Below are 17,076 nucleotides of genomic sequence, written 5' to 3' on the forward strand. Positions count from 1 at the left end.
TCTGATGGCTAAAGTTAGAGAACCAAATCTCTTCTACTCCCTCATTTTATAGTTAAGGAAACTGAGTCCAAAAAGAAGGAACTTGTCTTGGGGTTGACGAAAATTGACAGGGATAGGGGGCAAAGCCCACCCATTGGGCTTTGGTGTTTTCAGGGGAGAACACTCACAGCTGGCATTTCAAAGGTGTGTCCACCTGAACACACAAGAACAAGGACAGCGCTGGCTTAACCTTTCAGTAAAGAAGTTACAGGCCTGGGGCGTGACCACCCACCATGACCTGCCCAGTTAGGAAGCCATGCTCAGATCTCCTGGTGAGGTTACTTTCCACAGAACCCTTTTTTCCATCCACAGAAGCATCTAAATTCATAAGTTTCTACTGCTGGGGTCCTAAGTTTTTAAATTAAATCCTTGTGGCATCAGAAAGGTGCTATTCCTTTTCCTGCTGTCACTTATTTTCCTAATCACATCTCTTCTTATTTTCTTTCTTAACCTTCTTTTGTAGCCAATTGAATTGGTTATGTGGACGAAAAAGGGGCCACATACTAAACCTGACAAGCTCAGGAAAGGCCTGCTTGGTGGACGCTACAAACTCGTAGAGAACAAAAGTCATCATATAGGGTGGTCTAAACATAAAAATTCCTAACTAAGAGTGGGTTATGGTGGGTAATTGTGTCCTAGGCCTGTAGCGTCCTTGACAAAGGTCCATCTTTACCTCAGTGAGCCTGTCTCTTGTCTTTGTGCATCTAAGGTAGCACACCTTTGAAGTGTCAGAGTAACCTTCTTTTCCCGACCCCTCAAGCCACAACCGCTGAACACCAGAGCACAAGCCCACAGAACCCCTCATTGCTATCTTGTCCCCGGGATACCATCTCTATGTGCTGTAAATGTTAATTATTAACTATCCTGTACCTACAAATGTAAAGGAAGCATATATTTCTCCATTTTCCTTTCATCCAACCCCACAGGTTCCCACCCCCTTTGCTTTCTTCAGCCCCCTTAAATCTACCAGCAATGGATTTCATATAACCCCCCTTCTTACATCTCCTCCTTTGATGCTAACGTATAAAATAAGCTGCAAAACTGCCCTTCTCTGCAGCATTTTGTCAACCCATTGGGATTTTGTGTCCTGGCAATTGTCCTCAGTTTGGCTCAAATATTCTCATAAAAATCCTCTACAGGTTTGAACAGTTTCTTACTTCAATGGTTACCACAACCTTAGCTGTCCAGACAAAATGCGGAGTGGAGGCGGGGCGGTGGAGGGCAATATGATTATGCAATAATTTGTTTTGCAGAATAGCCTAACTTCGATTCACAGCAGAGAAGTTACAGGTCTTAGGAGCCAGGCTCACACGTAAATTCACAGGCCAGCTGTTCCTTCTCCAAGCCGCTTTCCCTCTCCCCTCCTCCCTCTGCACCACCGCAGCCCTGCCTCCCGGCCTCCCCTCCCCTCCCCTCTCCCTCCGGCCCGCCTCCCCGGGAGGCTGGGAATGCGGGGCTGCCACTGGCCCGCGGGATCCGCCGCCCTCAGTCCCCGCGTCCACTTCCGTCCTCCAGGAGGCGCCTCCCACTCCGCTCGCCCCTGACGGTCGCCCTCCGCGTGTCGCCCCCTCCGCGCGCGCAGACCGCAGTCTCCAGGCGGCAGACGAGGTACGTGCGCTTCCCCGGCCCAGAAACGCGGCGGAGACCCCGCTCCGCTCTAACTCGCGCGCGTGTTTGCGGGAGGCGAGGAAGGTCTTTGCCATGTGCGCAGGTAGTGAGCCTGTCGAAGCCCATTTTCAACACCTGGCTTATCAAAGCAGTTCGTTGTCTTTGCAGAAAAGCAACCCCCACCACCCCCCCTGGGCATATTTTCCTGTATTGCTTAGCCACACATTTAAAAAACATACTCCAAATTATACTGTATGTAAACCTGTGGTCGGTTTTTTGTTTTTTCCCCCGTATAACACTATGCCAGAAACCTTTCCTCCCTGCCATTAAATACTCTCTGTAACTGTTTTTCTACAGTTAACCATTTTGGTTGTATAATTTTTACTATTAATATAAAACTATGGGGGGGGGGGATGAGCATACTTGCATTTTTTTAAAGGATATTGAGAGCGGAGGTTCTGGGTCTAGGGGTGTGATGTTCTGGATGCTGGGTACCTGTTGCCAAGAAAGACTACACTGTACACACCCACAGCCACTGGGCTGGGAGGCAGGAGTGTCGCCTTGCCCAGGCCTTGCTATCATTGGGCACTGCCATTTAGGTTTCTTGTTGATGGAAATTGCCACCTGTTGTTTTCTGAGCCCATTTAAAACACGGTGGTCAGCCGTGAGCCCTGCGGATATCAAGGGAAATCCTATCTAGGCGTGGAACCACCCAAGAAAAGGTCAAAGGCAGCCACGTGATTGGCGTGTTCACAGGCCAGTGTGTGCTCTTGGCCTCTAGCTTTCTCTTTAATGCTGTCTGGACCGTGCGCCCCTTGGAAAATACAAGCATGATTGCTGAAAAGTAAGTAATTGGAGGCGTTCACATTCATAGAATCATTTAAGGAGAAGTAGGGCCCTGGCTTCCCCGCTGCAAGATTGAAAATCGTGGGTGTGCACTTTGCCCAGTAAAAAACAAACAAACAAAAACGCGGAGCCTTCTAGTAACCACCGCTTCCCTGTATTCTCTCAGTGTTAATGTTGTTGAGCTCGCAGATGGTTTCCATTTCTAAATCTCTGAAGCTTCCAGAAATTGATTGCTAGGCTTTTTTGCTTGTTACAATCCCATTTACGGCCAATCCTCTTCGCTCATCAAAATCTGTTTTCCCTATTTCCGGTGGAGAGCTTTATTGCGTTGGGAAGTGTGACTTCTGAGTCAGACTTCTTTAAATCCTTGGGGGAGTGAAAGCAGGAAAGCCACACTTGCTGCATCACACTTTACCACCCATTGCTCGTCTTTCTGACTTCCAGTGAGAAAAGGGGAATGCTGTTCAATTTTACTGTTAAAAGATAATTTTCAGCGAAAGGCAAAATCATGACTCTTCTACAGATATAAAAATGAGCACGTGTTAAAGCTTCTGTTTTATGCATTAAAGAGGGAACCAGGCAGATGTTAGAATTGGTTCCAAAAAGAAGTCAAGAAGCACACATTTGTATGGAGTAAGGAATGCCTGAGGAAGGGACCCCTTAGGAGAGGAGCCAGGACAGGGCAGCCTCCCAGGATTTGCTGCTCAGACACGCACAGTGATTCCCATGGGTCTTGACTTGCCATTTCATGGAGGCACTTGCTGCATGAGGCAGGGCTGGAGGGTGTTCAGGAAAAAATTATTCATTCATGACACCTGTTGAAGAACAGTAGGGCAGACCTTATTTAGGATCATCCACAGGTGTAGGGACCACTGCAATGGGATTTTGCAGTAGAGTTGATTGGGCTCAATTCCGAATACAACAAGGAAAAGTGGGGACTTACGGCCAAGGAGCAGGGTAGGAGTCAGTGGATGGATATTACTAAGAGGAAGCATTAGGGACCTGGGAATCCCGCTAAACCAACCTAACAGGATTTAGGCAGAAGACAAGGCACGGCCATCAGTCATCGGCTGGAGGATGGCAGAGGGTGAGGAACGGGACCAGACATGGAGAGTGAGGGCTTCTACTAAATTGACTTAGCAGGCTTTTCACTAAAACTGGACAATGTAGAGATGAACTTGGAAGCCCAAAAGTCAGGGCTTAATTGAGAAGAGAGTTCAGAGGAGCTTGGTCAAGGAGAGAATCTTCATCAAGGGACCATAAAAGTCAGTCTGTAGGGGAGTGGGCCCCTCGAGCATTCATACATGTGGCATCTTGCATGAATGTTATGGGGCAATCACGGGTGTTAGTGCTGCGTTTGGTGTGGCATTGCCAAAAATGTGCCCATCAGGGTGTCCTCTGCAGAAGCATGTCTTGGCCATAGAGAGGACCATGACTTCCAGAGGCTTCCGCAGTGGAGACCACAGATCCGATCTCAGGATGGCCGGAATGTGTTGCCAAGCCCACGTGCCATGACAGAGAAGCTGTTCTGGGCACACATTTGATGGGAACCCCACCTTACACATCAGACCCACAGCCCCCATCCCCTTCTATGAGGACACCGAAACCTTATCATGCACAATGAATGACCCTATAACGTCATGTAGAAGAAACTTCTACTTTCCAGTGGAAAAGTAATCATCGTTCATAGCATACATCCTTCTGGGATGTCTGATTCTAGCCCCATTCACTGTGTTTGAGCTATTTTGCAATGCTTTGAAAGTCCAGGGTAACTGATAGACTTGTAAATTCTCTCCTGTCTGGTAGCGAATTGATTGGCTTCCTCCCCTCGCTTGGAAACATCAGTTTTGTCTCTATTTGCAATTCATCTCACTATTGTTTTACTGCATATAAATTTGTGCTCTTTTCTTTTTTCCCTCGAACCAGTTACAACATCTGTCTCATTCCCTCCTATCATCCGAGTAAAACAAAATCCTTCACGTGCTCCTTTTTATAACAGGCAGTCCATAGCCACTGTGGACTGTGCCCACCGTGGCCTTGGCCCAGGACACACAGGCTGCTGTGCCATGAAGGTCTGGCAGGAGCCCAGCCTTCCACATGCAGCACGCTCGGGCCACTCTTGGCTGCCACCCCTTTCTGCAGGAGAATAACCTTGCAGGATCAGTCCAGAGAGTGAACCTCCTGGCTGTAAACACTTCTTCTGGAAAGTGGGTGTCAATAAAAGGTTGAGAGACACGGTTGCTTTGGAATGGCCGGGATTTTCCCTGGTCTCTGCGTCCTCAGAGGACAGCCCAGGTTAGACATCAGCCCCAGGACTCAGTTCTCAACAATGCTGTGGGGCCTGAAATTCACAGCTATTGACATTGGATTGTTCTCTTACTCATCACAGCTCTCTAATGTAGCTTATGAAAACAAAACCTCGCAAAATAGAGTCGTTTTTTTGATCCAATTAATTTCTCTCCTTAAAGTTTAGTTATTTTATTTCTAGTTATGAACATTTAGAATGTTCTAGAAAGTACATGATAGGATATAACAGCGCTCCATATTCATGTGACCCAGATTTAAAAGAAATTAATATTTTGTCCTATGTAATTCAAATCAAAACTTTTTAAGGAAATGAAATGTAACAAATATAATTAAAGCCAGCAATCTTCATCCCTTCCCCCCAGCCAATAGCCACTGTCTAATGGTGGTGAGCTTTATTTCCTTGAGTTATACTTTTACTATTTCCCTATATTTATTAATAAAAATGTGTTCTTTTGTGCTTTACTATTAGCATCAGAAAAGCTATTGTTTTTTTATAGCATTATGTTTTTGAGATTTATGATATTGGTAAATATATATAGTTTGTTCATTGAACTGCTACATGCAATATTCCTTTTATGAGTTTATTTCCTAGGGCTGCCAAAACCAATTACCACAAACTGGGTGACTTACGACAACAGAAATGTATTCTCTCACAGTTTTGGAGGCCTGAAGTCATAAATGAAGGTGTTGGCAGGCTCAAGCTCTCCTGAAACCTTTCCAGGAGAATCCTTCCTTGCCTCCCTCCTAGCTCCTGGAGGCTGCTGGCAATGTTAGTGTTCCTTGATTTGTAAATGCATCCCTCCAACCCCTGCCTCTGTCTTCGAATGGCCTTCTCTCCTGTGTGTCCATCTCTGTATCTAAATTTCCCTCTTACAAGGACAGCAGTCGATAATTAGATTAGCACCCACTCTCATCCGGGATGACCTCATCTTAACTTGACCTCTCTGAAAACCTCATTTCTGAATAAGAGCACATTCGGGGGTTCTGGGGGCAGCACTTGAACTGTCTTCCGCAGGGACAGATTCCAGGCCACAATAACGAATCACGGTTTGTCCCGTTCTCCTCCTGATGGTTAATTAGGTTGCTTCCAATTGTTGTCATCATATCCGTGCTGCTAAGAATATAACTTACACACACACACACACACACACACACACACACACACTTGATTTTCAGTGGTGGGGTTTATGGGTTGCAGATGCTACCGGTGCCCTGAGTTCTTGCCGTCTCCCAGGGTGGAAATCAAGAGAGATCACAAGAAAGTTCAGGCAAGTGGCAAAGGTTCATTAAGTGTGTGCACCGGGGAACCAACACTGAGAAAGGGTGGCTCCTCGAAAGAAGTTGGGGCAGGGCTGTAAAGGGAGCAGGGCGGGGTGAAAGCTACGTTTAGGCTGGAAAAGGCGTAGGTTTCTCGGCGCCTGTGCAGTGTGGCTACATGCTTCTTCAAGCATCGCATGTCTCAGTACGGCAAATCTCCACCGCTGGGCGTGATTTTTTAGTGTTTAAATTAGGGAGATGGTCACCATAGGCCTCATCACACTTGTGTGGTGATAGGGAAAGTCTCTTGTTGCTGGTACGCAGATCTTTGTGGCTTGCCTCCCAAGGTTCCTCGATGCCCATCGGTGGTACCCTAGGGCGGATATTCTTGGGAAACTTACCAGGATCCAGCAACTGACGTTTCCCAATAACTCAACAGTAGGAAATTGCCCTCCTGTCTCACAGGGTGTAGTTATCATTGCACATCTTTCCAGAGTTTGTATCAGTTTTCCCTCCCGGGTCACCATCACTTGGTGTTAACAGACTGATTGCCAGTCTGCAAGATATAAAATGGTATCTTGTTGTTCTTTATATAATTTCCTTAAATACCAGTGACCTTTGGTAAATTGCCTGTCCATAACGGGAGCCTTTTGCTCTCCGGGTGGTCTTTTTCTTCTTGATTTATAAGAATTCTTTATGTATTTTACCTAGGTAGGAATTCTGCTTTGAGAATAATATCATCCCCTAGTCTGTATCTTCTCACTTTGTGTATGGAGCCTTTTATAGTTTTTAAAATTTTAATAAAAATGAAAAATTTTTTATTGTGGAAAATCGTGAGCATACATAAGAGCAGAGAGAAAAGAAGTACAGGGAACAGCCCTGAACTCACCACCCAGTTCCAACATTGACTCACACACACTCTCCTCTCATCGCTGTCACCCACTGGACTATTTTGAAGCAAATCCCAGACATCTGGTCATTTTTTTCTGTATGTACATCTTTAGGTTCAGCGGTCCCAGGTTCTCCTTTCCGATGGCACCTCGATTTGTAAAAATTCAATTTGAGGCGCGGCCAGTCAGCTCAGTTGGTTAGAGCACGATGCTCGTAACACCAGGGTTGCGGGTTTGATCTCAGCACGGGCCAGGGTGAGCTGCGCCCTCCACAACTAGATTGAAACTTGGAGTTGATGGGTCCTGGAAAAATACACTTAAAATAAATAAAAGTTAAAAAACAAATAGTTGCAGAATAATTGCACAGAAAAAAAATGATTTAAAAAATCAATTTGAGAATCCGTCTCCAATATGGATTTAATCTACTTATATTTATTTGCATCTCTTTCAGCCACATTACTTCTTGCTTTGGAGTTGATAGGTTTTAATTTGTTTTCTTCTCCTTTCCTGCTTTGTTTGTTGGGTCAAACTTGTGAGGTCCCTCCCTCGTTTGTACTCCCCCTGTCACCCTAATTTCTCCTTATTATTGTTTATTTGGACAGTTTCCTCCTGTGTAGTGCTTCAAAGTGAGTTCCTCTTCAATGCCCTGTGGGGATTTTTGAGGAAAGTCTTGCTATAAAGCAGCTTTGCATTTGTTTCTGCCCAGGGCCAATTGTTATGTTAATGTCTCAGCTCAGGTTTTCCTATTTGGAAAGGACGGTGTCAATTTAGGTGCTGGTTTTTATTCCCCTTCCTGGGCTTCATTACCATATTCTTAGAAGTCCTGGTTGGCTGTTTTATTTTTGTTGTTGTTTGTTTGTTTGTTTTATTTCCCCCACTAAATAGGAACCTTTGAGGCTTCATGGGGAGGTCTCGGCTATAAATCTCGTCTCACAGGGCCCCAAGGCCTCACTGGATCCCCACAGACTCCAAAGCACTGGTTGTTTAGGGCTTGGTGCTGGGTCTGGCCTGTCCCAGTCTGCCCATGCTCGCTGGGCATCTGCTCATGCCATCCTGAACCTGGTTTCAGTTTCCTCTCCAGTCCTGGTTCAGGTGTTGTTCTCTGTTTCCTATGAGCCCCATCATTTTTGTTTTTATCTGTTGGTTGCATTCATGCTGGTATAGCTTGTGTTTGCAATGGGAATGGAGTCTTAGCCCCACTCTGTCATGTTGCCAGAGGCAGAAGTTACCACTGATTTCTGGCATGAATGCACTAGGGGTAGAGTTAAAATTAATTGTTTACTGTAATCTTGATTTTAGTTGACTTACTGTTTATAATCTTTGGATTTGCACTGTTTGGAATGTAAGGCGTGTTCTCTCTCTGTAGGCTGACAAATATCTCCAATGGCTAACGAAGCTCATCCTTGCCCGTGTGATATTGGCCATAAGATAGAGTATGGAGGGATGGGCCGTGAAGTTCAAGTTGAGCACATCAAGGCTTATGTCACCAGATCTCCCGTTGATGCGGGCAAAGCCGTGATCGTCATTCAAGACATATTCGGCTGGCAATTGCCCAATACCAAATATATGGCTGACATGATTGCAGGAAATGGATACACGTATGTATAAAGAACTTGCCTAAAATCATGTAAATTTCTGTGATCTGTATTTTTTCCTTTCAGGGAAAACACAAACAAACCCCCAAACCCTGACTGTATTCTAATTTACGTTGTTGGTTGCATTCATGCTGTTATGTCTCGTGTTTGCAATGGGAATGGAGTCTTAGCCCCACTATCTACTTCCGTATCTCTCTGGGGTGCAGGTAAATGGGAAATGTCAAACTTAAACACCCACTGCTGTCCAGTGGAAGCCTCCTGCTCCATCCCAATCCCTGGGCTTCAGGTCCTCCCAGGCGTACCCCCAGGGTGAGCCCTGCCTGGACACAGGTATAGGACATCTCCCCAGCTCTGAAGAGGACCCACTACTTGGTCCCTGAGGCAGCTCCGTGTGCATCTCAGCACAGGCGGGGCGTCTGGTATCCTGGTCTCCACACAGACTACCCTGGATGACCCTGTCTGAGGTAGACTGGGTTCTAGCACTGGCACAATGAGACTCACGCATGTCCCAAAGTTTGTGCCTTTGTCAGATCACGTGGCCATGGCCACCTTTGGTGAATGCAGTCACCTGTTTGCTTTGTACCTCCCCCGGTGCTGGTAACGGCTTCAATAAAGCGCAGGGAGCAGGAACCAGTCCTTCCTTTCTGGCTTCTGAAAGCAGAAAACCTGGCAAGCCCAGAGTTGGGAGCACCCCAGTTTCCTTTGTTTTCTCCAAAAGAGAAGCTAGAAATCAAAGGGAGCACCTCTCTCATTTTCCTACGGAGAGAACTCGATTTAAAGGCAGCAGACCCACTGCACATGATGCAGATTTAGTGTTGCCCAAAAAGAGGACTTTCACTAGATTTTTCACTCCCCCTGCCCCCAATTTCTTCTTGAAGAGAAGGCAGCCTAACTCCCTAGGGGCAAACCCAGTAATCAAAGCCATGGCCAACTCGATTGCTTTCTGGCTCACCAGACCCTGCACTAGGGTGGTACAGGGCTATTGTCCTTGGTCCCCCAGGTCAGGACTGTCATTGTTCCCATTTTACCAATTAGGGAACCAGGACATGAAGACAGAGGTGCAGCTGCCCCAGGGCATCCTGCCTCAACCAGCAGATTGAATGGGACCGTGGCCCGTTGGGTCCTTTAGCTGGAGATGGATCCTAAAAAATGAGTTACGATACCTGTGATTTACAAAGCCCTGTCACTCTTGTACAATCAGTTTGCCCTTAAAATAATCCTCTGATGCTGGGCGGGAAAGGGTGCAGTCTATTTGTCAGGTCAAGAAAAGGGGGCTAAAAAGTGGTTAAATGATTGCTTAAGGTTACAGGGCAATACTGGGACTTGAACTAGATTCTTCTGACCCCAAATTCAGTGTTCTTTACACCCCTGCAGGAGGAGCTATGTCCCCCCATCCATGGGGGTGACCCTTTAGTTTAGGAAATGGGTCTCTGGCGGAATCTACCTTCCTGGGTTGACTTGCATGGAAGGTCGTGAAGGGGAGCAGAACAGGTCCCCCCAAAATGTGCCACTTTGGCATGTGGGTTGTTTTGAGCTGAAGGCGATCAAAACCCAGCAGATTCAAGAACAACTTTTCCTTCTCCTCCTTTCACTACTTAGAAGAATTTAGATAGGGGCCTGGCTCAGAAAGAGAGCTATTACCAGATATAACTATCTAATTGACCTTTCTACATGGCAGGACAAGTATTTAATTACTAAACATCGCCTCTCACTGCCCTTTGACTTAATCTCCTTCCCCTTGAAGCCCCAGACCCCAATCCCGTTCCTTAGCGTAGGATGGCACATAAGCCTCAATTGCCTGACTGCCTTTGGGTCGCATATTTTTATGGTCTCATATTTTTTCATACATATTTTAATGGTTTTATGTATGACATTGTTGATGTAAGAAATGTCCAAACCCGGAGAGAATTTTTATGAGTTTATTTGAGCCAAACTGACGACAATTGCCGGGAAGCAAGATCTCAAATGCTCTGGACAATACCAGTTTTACAGCTTCTTTTATGCATTTGAAATGTAAGGCAGAGGACATGGAGGTGGGAGAAAGGAAGGCGGATTGGATTACATGGGGGTTAATAAGATTCTGTGCTCTCTTGGGGTGGTTATTTTAAGCGTCTGTGAACCTATGTGCACAGAAACAATGGACAGGCTTGCTTAAGGCAAAGATAAAACTTTCACTAAAGAAGTTATAGGCCTGGAACATGACTACCCACCATGACCTGTCCAGTTAGGAATTTATGATCAGATCACCCTGTGACGGTACTTTCCATAGAACCCCTTTCTCATCCACAAAGTTAAATTTGCTTTTCACCTGTTCATCGGTCTCACGGCAAGTTAATTACTAGAACAGCCAAGGAACCTAGAGGGGAAGGAGGGAAATTTTTTCCTCCCCTACAATCCCCAAGGACTCGGTCCTCTGGCTGTTCTCCCTGTTCGGCCCCTTTTGGAACCCTCATTAGACCATACCCTCTGGGCAGGAAATTGTACCCTGTTGGCATGCTGGGGGAGTCGGGGGAAAATTGCTTGGTCACTGTGACTGGACATGGTAACCAGGTGTGCCGTCCTGCCCTGAGGCTAACGTGAAAGGCCCACTGAGAGGTGTGAGCCCTGCGTGAGGGAGCTGGAGGGGCCCTTGTAGTCACCCTGCTGGAGGCCCTAGCTGCTGGGGCCCCTTGTCCTGTGCCGTAATATCTCACGGTGTGTGTGCACGGCCGGGTCGCCTCGTCATTTCAGATGGGCTGGCAAAGGCATTGCACCTTCGGTTGTGAAACCCGAGAGGATCTGCCCTGGTGCCAGCTGGCCTCTGCTGTGATCAAAATTGGTCCTCGTGGCCTTGACTTCTCTTTTCCTGGGAGCCAGAATTGCCAACATAGACGTTTCTTAATGAATGGAAGCAAATACAGAGTCCCAACAGCAACGAAACTAAGATCAATTCCTGTTCCTATTTTATAGAACCATCGTTCCAGACTTCTTTGTTGGGCAAGAGCCGTGGCACCCCTCTGGCGACTGGTCCACCTTCCCTGAGTGGTTGAAAAAAAGAAATGCCAGAAAGATCGATAAGTAAGTTATGGGGGTGTGCGGGTGTGTGTGTGTGTGGTTGTGTTTGTGGTGCCTCCCAGAGCACCAGGAAGAGCTGAGTCTGGAGACGGCAGTGGGTCTGGCTCCACTCCTCTGACACTCAGCCTCCTTCCGGGTTGGACTTCGGTGGCCACAGCCTTCCAATTAAGTACATTGCTTCCAGTTGAAAATGTCTTCTGAGTTGTTCCAAACAACCAATTTGCAAATGAACCATTTGCAACACTAGGGCCACTGTCCATGGTCCCCTCATAGCTTAAATAGTCCTGTCCTGGTGGCTTTCCAAACCTCGCTCTGCTCTTTGGGCCTGGGAGATGAGCAATGCCGAGTGGGGTGTTAGGCAGCGGGAATGAATGTGCCAAGTCAGAGAGTTTGGGGAGCTGCCCAGCTGTGGCTGGTGCCTGTCGAGAGGAGGGAGAGGAGAGGAGTGCTCAAAGGGGCAGACCTTGGGATCAGGTCTTAGAGCCGGCGGTGGCCTTTGGCCTTTAGCGTGAAGCTGTGGACGGCTGTCGCTCAGCTTTCAGCTGGGAAGTGAGCTGGTCAGATTTGCTGGTCTTTTGGAAAGAGCCAGGCTGCAGCCCTGCCAGGTGATTGGAGGAGGCTGGGCTTGGCAGGGAGACCTGCCAGGAGAGGCGACTCTGTCACTTGGGCCTGAGGTGGAGAGATGGAGCTCCGGAAGGAAGAATCTCAGAAGCTCAAGGAGCAGCTGCTGATAAAGCCCTGTTTCCCTGTTACCACCAACACAGTACTTGCTGCCCAGCGCCCTTCCCAGGGCCTCACAAAATTCCTCTTCATTCTTGAATAACTTTTCTTCCTTTTCTAGAGAGGTTGATGCTGTCTTGAGATATCTGAAACAACAGTGTCATGCGCAGAAAATTGGCGTCGTGGGATTCTGCTGGGGAGGAGTTGCTGTTCATCACTTGATGATGAAATACCCAGAATTCAGGGCAGGGGTGTCCGTCTACGGTAAATCTGCCTTGTACAAATGTACACAGTGAAAACAGGAGGTGGGTGGCAGGAACCATGGGCCTCTGCTGAGCTAAGGGCCCCGGGGGCCACACAAAACCCCACTGTCACGAAATTGGCTTCATAAGTCTGAAAGCAGAGGTAGAGGTTTGTTATGCAGTAACCAGAGGATGTCACCGGCAGTGAGGGGACCCGGGTCCCAAGAGTGTGCCTTTGGGAAAGTCATCTAACCGGACACCTCAATGTCTTTACTTAGGATGAAAGGAATGACTTTTATTTTCCAGGATAATGATTCATTCCCCGCAATGTTTCTATGAACAACATCTAGGAAAAGATTTTTCCAAGATACAAATTATTCTTGACTGCACACGTGCACACACACATACACACAATAAAGAAGGGGAGAAAGAAAAGGAAAACGCACTCTAAAATGTAAATAGTGACATAAACATATGTCAAAACAAACCAAAGGTATCATAGCACTGATAGCACATCGCATCTGTGTATAGATGTGGCATACTGAGTTCATGATTAGAAACACTCAGACCATAAAAATGTAAAAACGAAAAAAACCAAAAAAAAGGAAATTTGGCCTTCTTTCATAATGTATATGTCATACAGTTTATATTAATGATTCTTATTTGGCGTAATGGTTCCTCACTGTGGTATTTTCGCCTACTTTTAGCATTTTAAACGCACTGAATATTTACTTACACGAAAGGAATAGCTTGCCAGTTGCCGCTGGACACAACTGGAGCTGACGGTTGCTAAACGTAGCTCCTTATGTAATTAGCAAAAGGCGGTGCTGCGTGGATGGCTCTCCTGCGCCCCCTTCTGGCCGCTGTTGTGTGAGCTGCGGAGCGCGTCAGGACTCAGAGGCCTGGGGCCATCAAACCGCTGTCCAGCCATAAAACTGGGCGTTAACAGTGGCGCAGGGAGCGTGGCCATCTTTTTCGTGGCTCCCTGCCTCCTAGAGAGGAGTTATGGGTGAGGGGAGTCTAAGTAACCTGGAAAAGGTTACTTAGCTTTGCTGTGCTGCCGAGAGGAAATGGAAAAAAAAAGCCACCTATTATTTTCTCCTCTCTACTAAGACTCTTGACCATATTTGAGTCAGGTTCTGCGAGCCCACTTTCTGAGTAGGCCCTGACCTTGAGCTTTGCCCTTGGCCCACTGGGTCAGTTTAGCGAGAATCCCCCACCTTTGATATCTGATAAAATCCCTCACGGTCCACCCTCGGTCTCTTTCATCTGGCCTGCCTTCAGCAAGAGCCTTGTCATCTGGCCAGAATCCCCCACCCCAATGTTTCCTTTCAGTTTTCTGTCCACTGACCCCCATCCTACTCCCTGGCCATCACTCCCCACTTGTGCTTGTATCCCGGGCTAAGCCAGATCTCCCTACTGCAAAACCCCCATTGCTGGTTTTGAATAGAATCTTCCTTATCGTCCAAGCTCAGAAGAGTCTTTAGCACGACCCTTATCTTAAAATGGCATTCTGTTGCAAAGCTTCTGCTTATTTTCCTATAGGAATGGCCACACCCAGGGCTGTTGTCTGAATCCCCAAGCAGAACATCTGACTAAACGATCTCTCAAACTCCAAAACCAAGGATGAAAACGGATGTTTAGGGTTGGCCTGCTAGGACCAGGTGCCCTGTCCAGGGACTTCACACTTCTGGTCTTGTCTGAGCACATATACCCTGTTAAATGGCTGCCCCATCTAATGAATGAACCCACCAGCACGCTGAGGTCAGAGCCTGTGGGGCTTGCGCATACCCTGAGAAATTTCTAGAACAGTGGTGGTCAGACGGTCCAGATTTGAAAGTTATCAGCTCTTGGTAAATGAAGGCACAGAACAAGAGGGAGCATTGTTCAGGCTGCTCCTGTATCTTAATACGCCAAGCAGCTCACAAGGTCTAACTCCATTATTTAAAGGCCCGATTCCTAGTGAGCAAAGTGGGAGAAGAGCTGACTTGCTAAGCTTCTCTGCGAGACTAATTTTATAGGTCGGCCCGCTTTTGGGCAGTTGCTAGAAAGAAAATAAAACCCCCAAAGCACATCATTTCACTTTGAAAAATCAAACCAAACCCACGTAGTTTTCTGCGGCATGTGTGGAATCACAGCCCGTGGCCCTGTCCCCACTCTGCAGGCATCGTCAAGGATTCCGAGGACGTGCACAGCTTGAAGAACCCCACGCTGTTCATTTTTGCTGAAAACGATGCTGTGATTCCTCTTGAACAAGTAAGTTGGCAACTTTCACTTCACATTTCTGTATTTAATAGCACGATTTGACAGTTTGGGGAAGACATACTAAAGGGCTGATTTATTGCTCCAAATATTTTTCAACATTGTTTTAGAAGTGGGCTTTATTGGGGACTTAGAGTGGGATTGTAACCCCCCCCAAAATGCTCTCAGCATGGCCTGGTTACAGGGCCTGCCTCCCCATCCCCCCAGGTGTAAGCCGGGGTTATCACAGGTCTGTGCCCTTAAAGACATGGTGTGTTAAAGCCAGTGTGCTGATGAGGAAAAGGCAGCAGGAAACTGTGGCTCACGAGCAGTCGTTTAGAAATGGCTGTTCATTGCATTAATACAAATTTCAAATAATTTATACTTGAATATATTGAATTTTGTATTGAATATATTGAATATTATATATTTAAATATATTAAAAAATTTGGGGGCGGCCGGTTAGCTCACTTGGTTAGAGTGCAGTGCTCATAACACCAAGGTTGCTGGTTCGATCCCCACATGGGCCACTGTGAGCTGCGCCCTCCATAACTAGATTGAGACAACTACTTGACTTGGAGCTGATGGGTCCTGGGAAAACACACAATATAAATAAAAGTTAAAAAAATAAATCAGTATAGCTATAGAACTTATTAAAGCATCGATGTTGAATCTCTTTTATGAGTATTCATAGAAGATGTGGAGAAGGGGAAATATTACTGGAGGGTTAAAATCGTATCATCATGAAAACCTTTGCATACCAGGTCTCTTTGCTGACCCAGAAGTTGAAAGAACACTGCAAAGTGGAATATCAAATTAAAACGTTTTCCGGGCAAACTCATGGGTTCGTGCACCGAAAGAGAGAAGATTGTTCTCCTGAAGACAAGCCCTATATTGACGAGGCAAGAAGGAATTTACTTGAGTGGCTGAACAAGTATGTTTAGCAGTGGCCAAGTGAAACTTTCTCAAGATAGCTTTTGTCCAGAAGTTTGCTTTGAAATATTGAGGTAATTTGATTTTTCACTTTATATAAAATAAGTTAAGGAATCCTGAGATTCATTATTTCTGAAACACAAACTCAGTAGGAAATGTTAACGTATGAGATTATTTTATTTTTAACATGTACATAAATAAAAATTTTAAAAATCGGTCAGTACCTGATGAATTTGAATGATGGAGTAATATCCTAACTATTAGGAAAAACCTGGGGCTATTCAGCGGCCAGTTGACAGCTCAGGTGTGACCTTCCTGGTCTTTTGAGTACGTCCTTTAAAATGACTTAATGTTGCAAAGTCATGAAAACATAAACTGTAAACGCATGTAGATTAAAAGCCCAATTTAGACATTTATCTTTGTCTTAATACAGATAAATGTCACATTCATATTTTGCGCTATGAGAGATTAAAAAAGGCTTCCATTGGCCTAATATGTCAAGCCAATGAACTTACTTTTTGAGGTTTTGTGGCTCTTTCTAAAGGCTAGTAAAAAAATGGATCATTAACCAACTGGCTATGTCATAGGCAGTGGTTTTCCACACACGGGCATCTTTGGGTCCCAGGGGCTGGGGCTGCATCAAACCTCTCCTGCTGCGTTGCGTCCTGTTGACTTTCCGTTAATCCTGTTACGCTCCCGTGTCACAGCGCTGCAGTTTGTCTTCCTGTTGCATCTGAGCATTCTCTTGGCAAACCCAAGCCTAGACCAGTTAGCTGTCCCTCCCACTGAACCCTCTCATTGTCTGCAGACACCAGAAGGGCCACCCAGGCCTGGGTCTTCCACAGGCTCCCTCCATCGGGAGGGGGTTTGCTTGGGTCCTGGGCTGAGCGTGAGGCTTGCATCCCAATGGCCAACTTGGGGACATTCCTTGTCAGTCAGGGGGCTGCTGGGGCTCAGATGGGAGCAAGGGGCCCTGCAGCCTCAGGGAACCACATCTACCCCTTCTTCTCATCCATTGCTGGGGGGGGGGGGGGGACTGCAGAGTCCCATGGACTGGTGTTCTGTTCTTCCTGTGAGAGAGCAGTGACAGATGGGACCCTCTGGAAAGGGAGCAGTGACATGAGCCTGACCCCAGGCTGGGGAATGGAGAGGGATTCCAGAGCAGTTAGAAGGGCACAGTGAACCATCTGAGGTCGGCCTAGAGACCATACAGGATGGGAAATGCCGGCAGAGAAGAGCAGAACTGTGGAGAGGAGTTTGGTTTTGGTCCAGCCTGGAGTATCTGTCAGGTTTTCCTGGCCTGCAAGTTACAGAAAGCCTGACTACCAGTCTCTTCCACACCTC

General features: G+C 46.6%; 1 protein-coding gene across 4 annotated transcripts; it reads left to right on the top strand.

The window, feature by feature from the left end:
• Positions 1-1,332: 1,332 nt before the first annotated feature.
• Positions 1,333-16,259, top strand: CMBL (carboxymethylenebutenolidase homolog). 4 transcript variants are annotated; one of them, XM_074329088.1, is made up of 7 exons: positions 1,333-1,351; positions 1,555-1,647; positions 8,314-8,545; positions 11,492-11,599; positions 12,438-12,580; positions 14,723-14,814; positions 15,564-16,259. In XM_074329088.1, exons 3-7 carry the CDS (start codon positions 8,331-8,333, stop codon positions 15,741-15,743), a joined length of 738 nt encoding a protein of 245 aa, XP_074185189.1. In that variant the 5' UTR covers positions 1,333-1,351; positions 1,555-1,647; positions 8,314-8,330; the 3' UTR covers positions 15,744-16,259. The 4 variants fall into 4 exon arrangements, with proteins under 4 accessions (XP_074185189.1, XP_074185190.1, XP_019601581.1 ...); XM_074329089.1 differs by lacking the exon at positions 1,333-1,351 and having other exon boundaries at positions 1,467-1,750; XM_019746022.2 differs by lacking the exon at positions 1,333-1,351 and having other exon boundaries at positions 1,469-1,647.
• Positions 16,260-17,076: the final 817 nt, after the last annotated feature.

Source organism: Rhinolophus sinicus, linkage group LG03 (genome assembly GCF_036562045.2).
Source record: "Rhinolophus sinicus isolate RSC01 linkage group LG03, ASM3656204v1, whole genome shotgun sequence".
NCBI classification, from domain to species: Eukaryota; Metazoa; Chordata; class Mammalia; order Chiroptera; family Rhinolophidae; genus Rhinolophus; species Rhinolophus sinicus.